At 64.1% G+C, this 15696-nt stretch overlaps 2 protein-coding genes across 2 annotated transcripts; one reads left to right on the forward strand and one right to left on the reverse strand.

Moving 5' to 3' along the window:
* Nucleotides 1–6: 6 nt before the first annotated feature.
* On the reverse strand, nucleotides 7–6236 carry LOC142027973 (large neutral amino acids transporter small subunit 2-like). Its single transcript, XM_075022122.1, is given in 15 exon segments — nucleotides 7–400; nucleotides 1011–1076; nucleotides 1079–1187; nucleotides 1262–1411; nucleotides 1496–1592; nucleotides 2455–2558; nucleotides 2635–2758; nucleotides 2846–2936; nucleotides 2939–2998; nucleotides 5213–5338; nucleotides 5430–5480; nucleotides 5483–5580; nucleotides 5660–5864; nucleotides 5964–6071; nucleotides 6074–6236. Coding segments are annotated over 15 exon segments (1584 nt in total). The 5' UTR covers nucleotides 6099–6236; the 3' UTR covers nucleotides 7–230.
* Nucleotides 6237–8940: 2704 nt separating this feature from the next.
* Nucleotides 8941–14844, forward strand: PABPN1 (poly(A) binding protein nuclear 1). The gene is made up of 7 exons (XM_075022123.1): nucleotides 8941–9165; nucleotides 12330–12444; nucleotides 12551–12618; nucleotides 12716–12822; nucleotides 12911–12998; nucleotides 13089–13237; nucleotides 14553–14844. Exons 2-7 carry the CDS (start codon nucleotides 12363–12365, stop codon nucleotides 14590–14592), a joined length of 534 nt encoding a protein of 177 aa, XP_074878224.1. The 5' UTR covers nucleotides 8941–9165; nucleotides 12330–12362; the 3' UTR covers nucleotides 14593–14844.
* Nucleotides 14845–15696: the final 852 nt, after the last annotated feature.

Raw genomic sequence — 15696 nt, forward strand, 5'->3', positions numbered from 1 at the left:
AAAAAAAAAAGCCAAAAAATAAGGGGGGAAGGGCGGCGCCCCACGGGATCTAGGGGGGGCGGGGCTGGGTAGCAGCAAGCCCCGCCCTTCTGCGGTAAGCCCCGCCCCTCCTTGGCAAGCCCCGCCCCCCGCGTGGGGCTTAAGGCACTGTGTGGGGGGGAGGGGCAGCCCCACGGGGCTCAGGTGTGGGGCCGGGGCAGACGGACGGACGGACGGACGCCGTGGGGGGCTCAGTCGTGGGGCTGGGAGGTCAGAGGGCGCTGCTGGTCGCTGTGGGGCGCGGTGACGTCATCGCCGTGGGGCGCGGTGACGTCATCGCGGGGCGCGGTGACGTCGTCATCGCCGTCGGCCAGGGGGTAGACCACCAGGCAGAGCCGCTGCCCGAAGCGCGTCAGACCGTCTGCGGGGGACGGGGGGACGGGGCGTGACCCGTGGTGCCACGCCCCATGGTGCCCCGCCCTACGGTGCTCCGCCCCACTCCCGTGTACCGCAGCCCCGCCTGCCCCCCAGCTCCCCCCTCTGCCCCCCCAACTGCCCCCCAAGTGCCCCTCCGTACCTCTGACTGCCCCCCCGCCCCCCAAGTGCCCCCCACCACCCTCCAACTACCCCCAAGTGCCCCCCACTGCCCCCCACCCACCTCCCAAATGCCCCCCAAGTGCCCCACACCCACCTCCCCCACCCCTAACTGCCCCCCACCACCCCCCAAGTGCCCCCACCCACCTCCCACCATCCCCAACTGCCCCAAGTGCCCCCCCAAGTGCCCCCCACCCACCTCCCCCCACCCCTAACTGCCCCCCACCACCCCCCAAATGCCCCCCAAGTGCCCCCCACCCCACCTCCCAACTGCCCCAAGTGCCCCCCAAGTGCCCCCCACCCACCTCCCCCACCCCTAACTGCCCCCCACCACCCCCCAAATGCCCCCCACCCACCTCCCACCATCCCCAACTACCCCAAGTGCCCCCCACCCCCAACTACCCCCCAGCCGCCCCCCCCCCGAGCGCCCCACGGACCGAGGGCGCGGCGCAGGGCGGGGGGCCGGGGCCCGCCCCGCACGCCGAGGCAGAAGAGGGGGCGCCGGTGGCCATGATGGCGAGGCCGATGCCGCAGACGAGGGGCTCGGACCAGAGGGAGAAGAGCAGGAGGGCGGCCCAGAACGCCAGGTACAGCGCCGGGAACAGCAGGCTCACCTGGGGGGGGGACACGAATTTGGGGGGCTGCCCCGCGGCGGGGCAGGGCGGGAGGGGCGGGGGGCGGAGCTTACGCGGATGGGGCGGGGCCGGCGGGGCGGGCGCCAGCGCAGGACGACCAGGCCGGCGACGGTGACGCCGTACCAGAGGTAGTTGACGAAGCCGACGTAGTTGATGAGGGTGTAGATGTCGCCCGTCACCAGCATCAGGAGGGTGGAGACGCACTGAGGGGCGGGGCGAGGAGGATCAGGCCCGCCCCAGCCCACCGACCGCACCCACACACCCCCCCCCGGGCCCCACCCACTCACGGTGACCAGGAGGGCGGGGATGGGCGTGCGCCGCTCCAGGTGGATCATGGCCAGCAGGGCGGGGAGGTGCCCCTCCCGCGCCCCCGCGTAGAACAGCCTGGGGGCGGAGACGGTGATGTCAGAGAGGGGGCGGGGCCCGGGAGGGTGGGGCGGCAGGCGGGGCAGGCAGTGACACACCCACCCCCCCCTCCCACCAGGGAGGCGGGAGAGCAGGGAAGGGGAAAGGGAGGGGGTGTGGCTTCGGGGGAGGGGGCGTGACTTCGGGGAGGGGGGCGTGGCTTCGGGGAGGGGGCGTGGCTTCGGGGAGGGGGGCGTGGGGCCAGGGAAGGGGAGGGTGGTTTGGGAAGAGGCGTGGCTTAGGGAATGGGGGCGTGGTTTCAGGTTAGCCCCAGGTGGGAGCAGGGGAGGGAGGGGGTGTGGCTTCAGGGTGGAGGCGTGGCTTAAGGGAGGGTGGAGCCTCAGGCAAGGGCAGGGCCATGTCACTCAGGGGGTGTGGTTCTACAAGGAGGCGTGGCCAGGGCACCCTTAGGGGGCGTGGCTAGATAGCAACACCCAGAGGGCGGAGCTCTAACCAGGGGGTGTGGCCTAGCAACGCCACTCCCCCAAAGGGGCGGATGACCCCCCCCCCCCCAAAGGGAGTGGCCACACCAGGTCTGCGCCTCCTTAAAGGGGCAGGATCAGCTCATACCACACCCGGGAGAGGCTCCACCCCCCCCAAAAGTGGGTGTGGCCACCCCATACTCCTCTCCTGGGCAGGGCGTGCCCTGACCACACCCCTCCCAGTGGGCGTGACCACAGAGGCAGGGGCGGAGCCAGCAGAGAGGTCAGTAAGAAGGGGAGGGGGGGTCAACCCAGGGAAGAGGAATGAGGGGGGGATGATGAGGCTGAAGGGGGGGTGGCAGGGCGTGTCTGTGTGATGTCACGGCCAGGGCGGGGCGAGGGGGGGCGTGTCCACTCACCGTGAGCAGGTGAAGAGGGACCCGTTGACGCCCCCGAAGGTGGAGAGGGCGACGGCGAGGGGCATCACCCACGCCATGACGCCCAGCACCTTCTCCCCGAAGGTCTAAAAGGGCGGGGCGGTTAGAGGCGGGGCTTGAAGGGGAGGGCGGGGCGGGGCGCGGCGGGGCGCGGGGGCTCACCACGGCGACGGCATTGGACTCCAGCAGCTCGCGGGGGGACATGGCGGTGACGTAGGCGACGTTGGCGAAGACGTAGACGAAGGTGACGAGGGGGATGGAGATGAAGATGGCGCGCGGCAGGTTCCTGGGGGGGGCGCGGGCGGGGTTGAGGACCCCCCCCGGAACGCCCCGGAACCCCTCCCGAAACGGGGCGGGGCCCGCCCGCCCTCACCGGTAGGGATCGACCAGCTCCTCGGTGACGTAGTTGAGGAAGTTCCAGCCGCCGTAGGCGAAGGAGCCCTGGAGGAAGGCCAGGGCCACCCCCCCGCCGAGGGCGGCTGCCAGAAGGAGAAGGCCTGGGGGGGGGCCAGCCAGAAGTGCGCGCCTTGGGGGGGGCGGGGGGGTCAGCGGGGGGGGTTGGGGGGATTTGGGGGGGGCCTGGGGGGGGTAGAGGGGGTTTGGGGGGAGTTGGGGGGATTTGGGGGGGGGTAGAGGGGGTTTGGGGGGGATTTGGGGGGGCCTGGGGGCAGTTGGGGGGGTTAGAGGGGGTGGAGGGGGGGCTTAGGGGGGCTATGGGGTAATTAGAGGGGCTTTGGGGGCATTAGAGGGTAATTAGAGGGGGTGTGGGGGGGCTACGGGATAATTAGAGGGGGTGTGGGGGGGCTTATGGGTAATTAGAGGGGGTGTGGGGGGGCTATGGGATAATTAGAGGGGGGGGCTTAGAGATAATTAGAGGGGGGGCTTAGAGATAATTAGAGGGGGGGCTTAGAGATAATTAGAGGGGGTTGGGGGGCTTAGCGGTAATTAGAGGAGCATTTGGGGTAATTAGAGGGGGTGGGGGGTAATTAGAGGGGGTGGGGGGGGAGTTGGGGGGCACCTGGGGGGCTTAGAGGGGGTGGAGGGGGGCTATGGGGTAATTAGAGGGGGTGGGGGGAGTTGGGGGTAATTAGAGGGGCTGGGGGGGGCTTAGGGGTAATTAGAAGGGCTTTGGAGTAATTAGAGGGAGTGTGGGGGGAGTTAGGGGTAATTAGAAGGGCTTTGGGGTAATTAGAGGGGGTGTGGGGGGCTATGGGGTGATTAGAGGAGCTTGGGGAGGCCTTAGAGGTAATTAGAGGGGGTGTGGGGGACTTGGGGTAATTAGAGGGGCTTTGGGGTAATTAGAGGGGGTGTAGGGGGCTATGGGGTAATCAGAGGGGCTTTGGGGGGAGTTGCGGTAATTAGAGGGCGGGCTTAGGGGTAATTAGACAAGGTGCGGGGGGCTTAGGGATAATTAGAGGGAGTGGGGGGGGTTTATGGGGTAATTAGAGGGGCTTTGGGGGAGTTGGGGGTAATTAGAGGGGGTGTGGGGGAGTTAGAGGGGGTGTGGGGGAGTTGGGGGTAATTAGAAGGGCTTTGGGGTAATTAGAGGGGTGGGGGGCTATGGGGTAATTAGAGTGGGGGCTTAGGGATAATTAGAGGAGGGGGGGCTTAGAGGTGGTTAGAGGGAGTTTGAGGGAGCTTAGGGGTAATTAGAGAAAGTGGGGGGGCTAAGTGATAATTAGTGGGGGCTTAGGCATAACTAAAGGGGGTTTGGGGGCTCTTAGGGCTAATTAGAGGGAGTGGGGGGGTGGGGTTACTAGAGGGGGTTCGAGGGGGTCTTAGGGATAATTAAAGAGGGTTGGGGTCTCTTGGGGTTAATTAGAGGGAGGGGGGGTCAGAAGTAATTAGAGGGGCTTGGGGGTGATTAGAGGGGGTGGGGTGGGAGTTGGGGGTAGTTACACAGGGTTGGGGTCTCAGAGTTAATCAGAGGAATGCATAGAAACTAATAAGCTTTTAAAAGGGCTGGGGGGGTAATTAAAGGGGGTGGGGGCTAATTAGTGGTAATTAGAGGGGGCAGGGGGGAGTTGGGGGGGCTAGGGGTGGTTGGAGGGGCTTGGGGTTAATTGGAGGGAGCACGGGGAGGGGCTTAAAATCAATTACAGGGGCTTGGGGTAATTAAAGGGGGTGTGGGGGGAGTTGGGGGGTCCTGGGGTGTTAGAGGGGCTTGGGGGTTAATTGGGGGGGGGGCTTGAGTAATTACAGGGGCTTTGAACAGGGTAATTAAAGGGGGCCTTGCGGTAATTAAAAAGGGTGCGGGGGGTCGCAGGGGTAATTAGAGGGGGGTGGGGGGTAAATTGGGGGGGCTTGGGGTAGTTGGGGGGTGGAGTAATTAGGGGGTCTGGGGGTAATTGGGGGGTCTGGGGGTAAATTGGGGGCTCAGGGGTAATATGGGGGTCTGGGGGTAAATTGGGGGGGTCTTGGGGGTAATTGGGGGGCTCAGGGGTAATTACGGGGGTCTGGGGGGTAAATTGGGGGGGTCTTGGGGGTAATTGGGGGGCTCAGGGGTAATTAGGGGGGTCTGGGGGGTAATTAGGGGGGCTCAGGGGGGTAAATTGGGGGGTCTTGGGGATAATTGGGGTCTGGGGGGTAATTAGGGGGGCACGATGGGGCCCAAGGGGCACTTGGGGTGTCGTGGGGGGTGTCAGAGATGGGGGGGGGGGAGGGTGTCACCCCCTGCCCCTCCCCCCCAGCGAGGGTCAGGTGACTTTCAGGGGGGTGCGTTGGGGGAGGGGGGGCTGACCCTTGCAGATCTGGAAGATTCCGGTGCCGATGATGAGGGCGAGAGCCAAAAGTTTCCCGGCGGTGAAGACGTCCTGCACCCGGGTGGCCCAACGGACGCTGGCGCAGTTGACCCACGTCAAGAGAACTACGGGTGAAAAAAATTAAAAAAAAAAGGTTAAAATGAGCGCGGAGGGGGGGTTACGGGGGGTTTTTTTTTTGGGTGGGGGGTTACTTACGCAGGCAAGCGGCGGCCAGGAGGCGCAGGGCGGGCTCGGGGACGGGGCAGGTGGGGAAGAGGGGTGCAGGACGTAGTTGGCGAAGGTGAGGGCGATGACGGCTTGGTTCGTGGGGTAGATCACCAGCACCGCGATCCACAGCCGCAGGAACCTGGCAACCGGCACCGTCACCTCCAAAAAACGATCAACCCCCCCCCCCAAAAAAAAAAACCCAAAAAACGTCGACTCACCCCGCCAGCCCCCCGAAGATCTCCTTGACGTAAGCGTAGTCGCCGCCGGAGCGCGGGATGGTGACCCCCAGTTCGGCGTAGCAGAGGGCCCCCACCGCCGTCACCGCTCCCGTCGCCCCCCAAACCAGGAGGGCCAACCCCACGCAACCCGAATTTTCCAGCACCCCTTTGGGGGAGACGAAGATCCCCGAGCCGATGATGTTACCTGCGGGGTGACGTCGACGCTGACATCATCCGCCGTCAGGTTGAGGGGGGACCGGGGGGGAAATTTGGGGGGGGGGGGGACACCCCCGTTTCGACTCACCCACGATGATGCCGCAGGCGCTGAGCAGCCCGATCTCCTTCTTCAAGGCCACGCCGCCGCCTCCTCCTCCATCTTCTTTTCCAGGGGGGTCCCCTTTCTCCGGGGGGAACCCCGCTGCCGGGCGGCTTCCGTCATGGCGGCCGCCGGGTGTTTGTTTGTTTGTTTTGTTTTTCTTCTTTTTTTGGGGGTGGGCGTTTATTCGTTCCCCTCTTCCGGACGGCGGCGGCGCAGGGGGGCGGTTCTCCTCACCGGCGCCGCTTCCCCATGGAGGAGACGGGGTGAGGGACGGGGCGGGGGGAAATGAAGCCGGCGGCTCTCCGGAGTTTCGGGGTGCTGTTAAAGGGGGGGGAAAATTTGGGATGGGTTTAGAGGGAGGGTGATAGTCATGGAGGGACCCCCCCAAAAAACCAAAATTTAATACCTGGCGGAGGAGCGGAGAGCGTCTTCCCTCTCCTTGCCGGCGACCTTCGGTCTCCCCTCTCCGGCCGAGACGCTGATAACGGGGAGCGGACTTTCGCCCGCAGGTGAAGGAGGAGGAGGAGGAGGAAGGAAGGAGGAGGAAGAAGGAGGGGGCTCGGTCACGTGGGGACCCCCAGAATTCCCTGGGGTGTCCTCAGCCCCCCCCCCCCCAGTTATCTCCTGATTCGCCCCAAGACCCCTCACGTCCCCCAATCCCCCTCACATCTCCTCGCGTTCCCCCTCCATCGCCCTTCAAGCCTCCCCAATATCGCTCACGTTCCTCCTTAAGCCCCCCAATATCCCCCCAGCCCCCCATATCTCTCATATTCCCCCTCCATACTCCCCCTCCAGCCCCCCAACACCCCTCAAGTCCCCCCATTCCCCCTTCAAGCCCCCCAACATCCCTCATATTCCCCCTGTGGCCCCTCCATCACCCCTCACGTTCCCCCTCCAGCCCCCAACATCCCTAAAAATCCCCCCATTCCCCCTCAAGCCCCCCACATTCCCCCTCCATCACCCCTCAAGCCCCCCAAAATCCCCTCACATTCCCCCCATTCCCCCTTCCGGCCCCTCCAACATCCCACAATCCCCCAATTTCTCCTCATATGTCCCCCTCCAGCCCCCCAATATCCCACAAATCCCCGCATTCCCCCTCCAGCCCCCCAATATCCCCTCACATTCCCCTCCAATCCCTCCATCGCCCCTCAAGCCCCCCATATCCCCCCATTCCCCCTGCAGCCCCTCCATTGCCCCTCCAAAATCCCACAATCCCCCAATTTCTCCTCATATTCCCCCTCAAGCCCCCTAATATCCCCTCACATTCCCCCCATTCCCCCCACAATCCCCCAATTTCTCCTCATATTCCCCCTCCAGTCCCCCAATATCCCTCAAGCCCCCCATATCCCCCCACATTCCCCCTCCATTCCCCCTCCAACATCCCCAATCCCCCAATTTCTCCTCAAAATCCCCCTCCAGCCCCCCAATATCGCTCAAATCCCCCCATTCCCCCTCATATTCCCCCTCAAGCCCCCCAATATCCCCTCACATTCCCCCTCCAGCCCCTCCAACATCCCCCGATCCCCCAATTTCTCCTCAAATTCCCCTCAAGCCCCCCCATATCCCCTCATCTTCCCCCTCCAGCCCCCCATACCCCCCCAACCACCCAAATTCCCTCCATTTCTCCCCATAATCCCCCTTTTTCCTCATAATCCCCTATTTTTCCTCACAAATACCCCATTTCTCCTCATAACTCCCCCATTTTCTCTCATAACTCCCCCATTTTCTCTCATAACTCCCCCATTTTCCCCTCACTCACCCCCTTCCCGCCATTTCTCCTCAGCCGCCGCGCGACGCCTTTTCCCGCCCTTTTCCCGCCCCCCCCCCGGCGCACGCGCAGCCGCCTTCCCCCCCCCGCCCCCTTAATTAATACCTCAACTAATTAATAACTCACTAATTAACGTCCCCCGCGCACATCCTCCCCTTCTTATTAACGGTTTATTAATTAACCAGGAGCGATCGCTATTAGCCTGCAAAGAAACGGACTTCAACCTCTTTATTTGGGGGGGGGGGGGGCGTCTCTCATTAAACCCCCTCGCTAATTAACCCCCCTTACCGTCTAATTACTCCCCTTACGCTCTAATTAACCCCCAACCCTCTAATTAACCCCCCCACACGCTCAATAAACCCCCTCACGCGAAGACCCCCCACACATTAAGCCCACCCCCCCGCTTTAATTAGCAATAGAGGCCCCCCCCACCCCCATCAGTGGGGCTAATTAGCCAATTAACGCCGTAATTAACGTAATTAAAGGGCCGGCAGCGCTCCGGTGCCGTTACCGCAGGGGGTCCGGGGGTTTTTTCCCCCTTGTGAAAGCGGGGGGCGAGGGGCTGCGCGACGCTTTTCGAGCCCTGAAACGGGTTAAAAACGGGGAAACTGGGGGGGGGGGGATCCGTGAGGTAAAACGTGCTCGAAAATGGGGGGGAAAAGGGGAGAAACGAGAAAAACGAAGAAAAACGGGTTATTTTTGCTGAAGGGGGGGGGGTGGCGAAACGCCGCCGTCGCCTTTAAGACCCGCCGCCGTCGCCTCGACGAGCGCGGCCCGCCGCCCCGCCCCGCCCTCCCATTGGCCGCCGCCCCCCTCCCTCCGCCCCCCTCTGCCCTCCCATTGGCCGCCGCCTCCCTCCTCCGCTGCTCCCGGCCCTCCCATTGGCCGCCGCCTCACGTTTGCCCCGCCCCGCCCCGGCGCCTGCGCGGCGGGCGCCTCCTGAAGGCCGAGGGCGGGCGGCCATGGCGGCGCTGCGGGGCGGCGGTGCGGGGCAGCGCGGGGCTGAGGCGGCGGCGGCGGCCGGAGGAAGCGGAACCGGAGCCGGTCTCGGAACCGGCGGGGTCGGGGAAACGGGGCAACCGTACGGCAACGGGTTAGGGACGGCGGCCGGGCAAGAGGAGACGGTGGCGGCGGGGTTAGGAGAGGCGGGGAGCCGCGGGAGGGGCGGGGGAGGCCGGGGAGGAGGAGGAGGAGGAGGAGGAGGAGGGGGGGGGGCAGCAGCAACAGCGGCAGCGCTGGGGGGGGGGAGGAGGAGGAGGAGGAGGAGGAGGAAGTCAGGGGGGAACCGGAGGATCCGCCGGGGTTGCCGCCGCCGCCGCCGCTACCGCCCCGCATCAACCGCACGAAGCCTCCGAGGAGTTGGAGGAAGAGGCGGGCTTGGGGGACGGAGACCCGGGGGATTCCGCCATCGAGGACCCGGTGAGGAGGGAAAAAGGGGGGAAAAAACGATAATAATGGGGGAGTGGGGGGGGGGGGTCTTGGCGGGAAAGAGGGGGAAGGGAAGGAAGGCCGCGGTCACGTGGTGGGGGTCCTTGGTCACGTGGGGGAAGGGCTGAGGCGGGGGGGGTCTGGGGGCGCGTAGGGTGTGGGTTGGGGGGGTCTGGGGGTCACGTGGAGGGGTCCTTGGTCACGTGGGGTTTGAATTTGGGGGTCTAGGGTTCTATGAGGCTTGGGTTTGGGAGTTTGGGGGTGATGGGGGGGGTCTGGGGGTCACGTGGAGGGGTCCTTGGTCACGTGGGGCTTGAATTTGGGGGTCTAGGGTCGTGTGGGGCTTGGGTTTGGGGGTTGAAGGTTATATGGGGTTTGGGTTTGGGGGTCTGGGGTTACATGGAGGGGTCCTTGGTCACGTGGGGCTTGGATTTGGGGGTTTAGGGTTCTATGGGGCTTGGGTTTGGGAGTTTGGGGGTGATGGGGGGGGCCTGGGGGTCACGTGGAGGGGTCCTTGGTCACGTGGGGCTTGAATTTGGGGGTTTAGGGTTCTATGGGGCTTGGGTTTGGGAGTTTGGGGGTGATGGGGGGGGACTGGGGTCACGTGGAGGGGCCCTTGGTCGTGTAGGGGGCTTGGATTTGGGGGTCTGGGGTCACGTGGAGGGGTCCTTGGTCACGTGGGGCTTGAATTTGGGGGTCTAGGGTCGTGTGGGGCTTGGGTTTGGGGGCTGAAGGTTATATGGGGTTTGGGGGTCTGGGGTCACGTGGAGGGGTCCTTGGTCACGTGGGGCTTGAATTTGGGGGTTTAGGGTTCTATGGGGCTTGGGTTTGGGAGTTTGGGGGTGATGGGGGGGGCCTGGGGGTCACGTGGAGGGGTCCTTGGTCACGTGGGGCTTGAATTTGGGGGTTTAGGGTTCTATGGGGCTTGGGTTTGGGAGTTTGGGGGTGATGGGGGGGGACTGGGGTCACGTGGAGGGGCCCTTGGTCGTGTAGGGGGCTTGGATTTGGGGGTCTGGGGTCACGTGGAGGGGTCCTTGGTCACGTGGGGCTTGAATTTGGGGGTCTAGGGTCGTGTGGGGCTTGGGTTTGGGGGCTGAAGGTTATATGGGGTTTGGGTTTGGGGGTCTGGGGTTACGTGGAGGGGTCTTTGGTCACGTGGGGCTTGGATTTGGGGGTCTGGGGTTATATGGGGTTTGGGTTTGGGGGTCTGGGGTCACGTGGAGGGGTCCTTGGTCACGTGGGGCTTGAATTTGGGGGTTTAGGGTTCTATGGGGCTTGGGTTTGGGAGTTTGGGGGTGATGGGGGGGGCCTGGGGGTCACGTGGAGGGGTCCTTGGTCACGTGGGGCTTGAATTTGGGGGTTTAGGGTTCTATGGGGCTTGGGTTTGGGAGTTTGGGGGTGATGGGGGGGGACTGGGGTCACGTGGAGGGGCCCTTGGTCGTGTAGGGGGCTTGGATTTGGGGGTCTGGGGTCACGTGGAGGGGTCCTTGGTCACGTGGGGCTTGAATTTGGGGGTCTAGGGTCGTGTGGGGCTTGGGTTTGGGGGCTGAAGGTTATATGGGGTTTGGGGGTCTGGGGTCACGTGGAGGGGTCCTTGGTCACGTGGGGCTTGAATTTGGGGGTTTAGGGTTCTATGGGGCTTGGGTTTGGGAGTTTGGGGGTGATGGGGGGGCCTGGGGGTCACGTGGAGGGGTCCTTGGTCACGTGGGGCTTGAATTTGGGGGTCTAGGGTTGTGTGGGGCTTGGGTTTGGGGGTTGAAGGTTATATGGGGTTTGGGTTTGGGGGTCTGGGGTTACGTGGAGGGGTCCTTGGTTACGTGGGGCTTGAGTTTGGGGGTCTGGGGGTGGTGGTGGGGGGTTGGGGTCACATAGAGGGGTCCTTGGTCGTGTAGGGCTTGGATTTGGGGGTCTGGGGTCACGTGGGGCTTGGGTTTGGGGGTTTAGGGTTATATGGGGTTTAGGTTTGGGGGTCCGGGGTCATGTGGGGGGGGTCCTTGGTCATGTGGGGCTTGGGGTTATGGGGGGGTTTAGGGTCACGTGGGGCTTGGTTTTGGGGTCTGGGGGTGATGGGGGGGCCCTGGGGTCATGTGGAGGGGTCCTTGGTCATGTAGGGTTTGGATTTGGGGGTGTGGGGTGACATAGAGGGGTCCTTGATCATGTGGGGCTTGGATTTGGGGGTTTGGGGTCACGTGGGGCTTGGATTTGGGGTCTGGGGTTATATGGGGTTTGGGGGTCTGAGGACACGTGGGGGGGTCCTTGGTCATGTGGGGTTTGGGGTTATGGAGGGGATCTAGGGTCATGTGGGGCTTGGGTTTGGGGGTGATGGGAGGTCTGGGGTCACATAGGGCTTGGGTTTGGGGGTCTGGGGGTGATGGGGGGCGTCTGGGGCCGCATGGAGGGGTCCTTGGTTGTGTAGGGCTTGGATTTTGGGGTGTGGGGTCACATGGAGGGGTCCTTGGTCACGTGGGGCTTGGGTGGGGGGGTGTCTAGGGTCATGTGAGGCTTGGGCTGGGGGTGATGGGGGGGTCCACGATCACATGGGACTGGGGTTTGGGGGCGATGGGGGGGTCTGGGGTCGCATGGAAGAGCCCTTGGTCGTGTAGGCGGCTTGGATTTGGGGGTCTGGGGTCACGTGGGGCTTGGGTTTGGGGGTCTGGGGTCCCATGGAGGGGTCCTTGGTCATGTGGGGCTTGGGTCTGGGGTTTTGGGGGGGGTCTAGGGTCACGTGGGGATTGGGTTTGGGGGTCTGGGGTCACGAGGAGGGGTCTTTGGTTGTGTGGGACCTGGGCCTGGGGGGCTGGGGTCGTATGGGACTTGGGTGGGGGGGGTCTGGGGTCCTGTGAGGCTTGGGCTGGGGGCGATGGGGGGTCCATGATCACGTGGGACTGGGGTTTGGGGGTGATGGGGGGGTCCTTGGTCACATGGGCGCAGTCTGGGGTCACGTGGGACTTGATTTAGGGGGCTGGGGTCACGTGGGGTGAGGGGTTTGGCGGGAAAGGGGGGGTCCAGGGTCACGTGGTGGGGTGGGGGGAGAATGGGGGAGCTGGGGGGTCACGTGGGGGGACACAGAGTCTCCTGGGAGGTTTGGGGTCAGGGGTTCTGGGGTGTCCCCCCCACCCCTTGACCCCTGACCTTTGCCCCCTCCCCCCCCCCAGGAGCTGGAGGCCATCAAGGCCCGGGTGCGGGAGATGGAGGAAGAGGCGGAAAAACTAAAAGAGCTCCAGAACGAAGTGGAGAAGCAAATGAACATGAGCCCCCCGCCGGGCAACGGTGAGACCCCCGCAGGGTGGGGGGGGCACCCCCAAATATCGGGGTGTTCCCCCCCTGACCCCCCCCCTCCCTCTCTCTCCGTTTTTTTTCCTTCCGTTTTGCGCAGCCGGCCCGGTCATCATGTCTCTGGAAGAAAAAATGGAAGCGGACGCTCGCTCCATATATGTGGGCAATGTGAGTAGGGGGGACGGACACGCCCCTAGACGTGCAGGCTCCGCCCCCACGACCCCCCCCCAAACCCCTTTTTTGTCGTCCCCCCCCACACCCCCAGGTGGATTACGGAGCCACGGCAGAGGAGCTGGAGGCCCACTTCCACGGCTGCGGCTCCGTCAACCGCGTCACCATCCTCTGCGACAAGTACAGCGGCCACCCCAAGGGGTGAGTGGGGCGACGCCCGCGAATCGGGGAGGGCGGGGATGGTGACACGCCCGCGACACGCCCTCCTTCCCCGTTCCCCCCCCCCCAGGTTCGCCTACATCGAGTTTTCCGACAAGGAATCCGTGCGGACGTCGATGGCGCTTGACGAGTCCCTCTTCCGCGGGCGGCAAATTAAGGTGAGGCTGTCGCTGGGGGGCGGGGTACGCCGCGGCCACGCCCCCTTCCTTTTCTCCGTCTCATTGCTCCCCGTCTTTTGCTTCGTTAAGGTGATCCCCAAACGAACCAACCGACCCGGTATCAGCACGACGGACCGGGGTTTTCCTCGGACCCGTTACCGGGGCCGCGGCGGCGGTTACAGCGCCACCCGCGCCCGCTTCTACAGCGGCTACAGCCGGCCTCGCGGGCGGGCCTACAGGTGGGCGGGGCCGCCGGGGTGGGCGGGGCTCTGAGGGGGGGCTGAAGGGGCTTGGGGGTCCTCCAGGAGATGGTTGGGGTGTTCCAAAGTGGGCTGAGCGGTGTTGGGGTCTTCCAAGGTTGGGTTGGGACGTGGTTGGGGTCCTCCGGGACGTGGTTGGGGTCCTCCAAGATGGGTTGGAGGTTGTGGGGGTCCTCCAGGAGGTTGTTGGGGTCCTCCAAGATGGGTTGGAGAGTGTTGGGGTTCTCCAGGAGGTGGTGGGGGTCCTCCAGGAGGGGATTGGTGTTGCCCAAGGTGGGCTGAGGGGCGTTGGGGTCTTCCAGAAGGTTGTTGGGGTCCTTCAAGGTGGGCTGAGAGGGGTTGGGGTTCTCCAGGAGTTGGTTGGGGTGTTCCAAGGGGGGTTGGGGGTTGTTGGGGTCCTCTAGGAGGTTGTTGGGGTCCTCTAGGAGGGGATTGGTGTTGCTCAAGGTGGGCTGAGGGGTGTTGGGGTCCTCTACGAGATGGTTGGGGTCTTCCAAGGTGGGCTGAGAAAAGTTGGGGTCCTCCAGGCAGGTGTTGGGGTTCACCAGGAGGGGGATTGGAGTTGTGCAACGTGGGCTGAGGGGGTTTGGGGTCCTCCAGGAGGTTGTTGGGGTCCCCCAAGGTGGGTTAGAGATTGTTGGGGTGTTCCAGGAGATGGTTGGGGTCTTCCAAATGGCGTTGGGATTTCCCAAGGTGGCTTAGGGGGTTGTGGGGGTCCTCCAGGAGGGGATTGGTGTTGCCCAAGGTGGGCTGAGGGGGTTTGGGGTCCTCCAGGAGGTTGTTGGGGTTGTCTGAGGTGGGTTAGAGATGGTTGGGGTCTTCGAAGGTGGGCTGAGAGAAGTTGGGGTCCTCCAGGAGGGTGTTGGGGTTCTCCAGGGTGGGTTAGAGATTTTTGGAGTGTCCCAGGAGATGGTTGGGGTCCCCCCAAATGGGTTAGAGGTGGTTGGGGTCCTCCAGGAGGGTGTTGGGGTTCTCCAGGGTGGGTTAGAGATTTTTGGGGTGTCCCTGGAGATGGTTGGGGTCTTCTAAGGTGGGTTAGAGATGGTGGAGGTTTTCCAGGAGGGTGTTGGGGTCCTCCAAGGTGGGTCAGAGATTTTTGGGGTGTCCCAGGAGGTGGTTGGGGTCCCCCAAAATGGGTTAGAGGTGGTGGGGGTCCTCCAGGAGGTGGTTGGGGTCCTCCACGCCAACCCCAACTGGGGGCGGGGGGGTGTCCCAGACCACCCCAGGTCCCCCAAAACGGGTGTGTCCCCTTCCGTCCACCCCCCCCCATTAAACCCCGCCCTCTTTTCCGCAGGGGCCGGGCCAGAGCCACCTCATGGTACTCCCCCTATTAGCGGGGGGCTCCCCCCGAAACCGCCGCAGCCGGACGCCGGGGGGGTGGGGAAGGGGGGCGGGGGGGGCACGCCCCCTCCCCCGCGTGCCCCTATTTTTTTTTACCCCCCTCCCCCCCTTTCTCTTCCCCCCCTCCCCCCCTTTTCTCTCTCTCCCCCCTCTCCCACCCACTCCCCCACCCCCCCAAAAAAAAAGATTTGAGTGTGTTTATCGTTACAGGTGGCGGAGCCGGAGGGGCCGGGCAGGGCCGGACGTCGCCGGGGCGGGGCGGGAGGGGCGGGGTCTGTGTGTGTGGGGCGGGGCACCCCCCTCCCCCTGCGCTGTGGGGGCTGGGGGGGGGAGAGTTTTGTGGGGGATTTTTTTTTTCGTGGGGAGGGGGGGGTGTAATAAAATGGCCCCGGGGGGACGAGGCGTGTCTGTGCTGTGACCCACGGCGGGGGGCGGGGATTTGGGGAGGGGGCGGGGCGGGGTCGGTCCTCCGAGGTGGGACCGGCGTCCTCCGGGAGGGGCAGGAGGTGACTTGGTCCTCCAAGATGGTCCTCCAGGACAGGTGGAAGTTGTTGAACGCAGGTTGAGGTCCTCCAGGGCAGGCAGGAGCTGACTTGGTCCTCCAGGAAGGTCCTCCAAGACAGGCAGAAGGTGACTCGGTTGTTTAAGGTGGAGAGAAGGTCCTCCAGGACAGGCAGAAAGTGACTTGGTCCTCCAAGACAGACAGAAGCTGACTGAGTTGTCGGAGGTGGAGAGAAGGTCCTCCAGACCGGGTGGGAGGTGACTTGGTCCTCCAAGAAGGTCCTCCAAGACAGGCAGAAGGTGACTCGGTTGTTTGAAGCGGAAAGAAGGTTCTCCAGGATAGGCAGGAGGTGACTTGGTCCTCCAGGAAGGTCCTCTAAGACAGGCAGACAATAATTTGGTTCTCCAAGACAGGCGGAAGGTGACTCAGTTCTCCAGGGTGGTCCTCCAGGACAGGCGGAAGGTGTCTCGGTTGTTTAAGGTGGAGAGAAGGTCCTCTAGGACAGGCAGGAGCTGACTTGGTCCTCCAAGAAGGTCCTCCAAGACAGGCAGAAGATAACTTGGTTCTCCAAGACAGGCGGAAGTTGTTGAAGACT

Source organism: Buteo buteo, unplaced genomic scaffold, assembly GCF_964188355.1.
Source record: "Buteo buteo unplaced genomic scaffold, bButBut1.hap1.1 HAP1_SCAFFOLD_98, whole genome shotgun sequence".
Classification (NCBI taxonomy): Eukaryota; Metazoa; Chordata; class Aves; order Accipitriformes; family Accipitridae; genus Buteo; species Buteo buteo.

What these genes read in the sequence shown, in the direction of transcription:
- PABPN1 (XM_075022123.1), top strand. Translation starts at nt 12,363, where the DNA reads ATGGAGGAAGAGGCGGAAAAACTAAAAGAGCTCCAGAACGAAGTGGAG. An exon ending in TACAGCGGCCACCCCAAGGG is followed by an intron (nt 12,823 to 12,910) that starts GTGAGTGGGGCG and finishes CCCCCCCCCCAG; the next exon opens with GTTCGCCTACATCGAGTTTT. An exon ending in TCCGCGGGCGGCAAATTAAG is followed by an intron (nt 12,999 to 13,088) that starts GTGAGGCTGTCG and finishes TGCTTCGTTAAG; the next exon opens with GTGATCCCCAAACGAACCAA.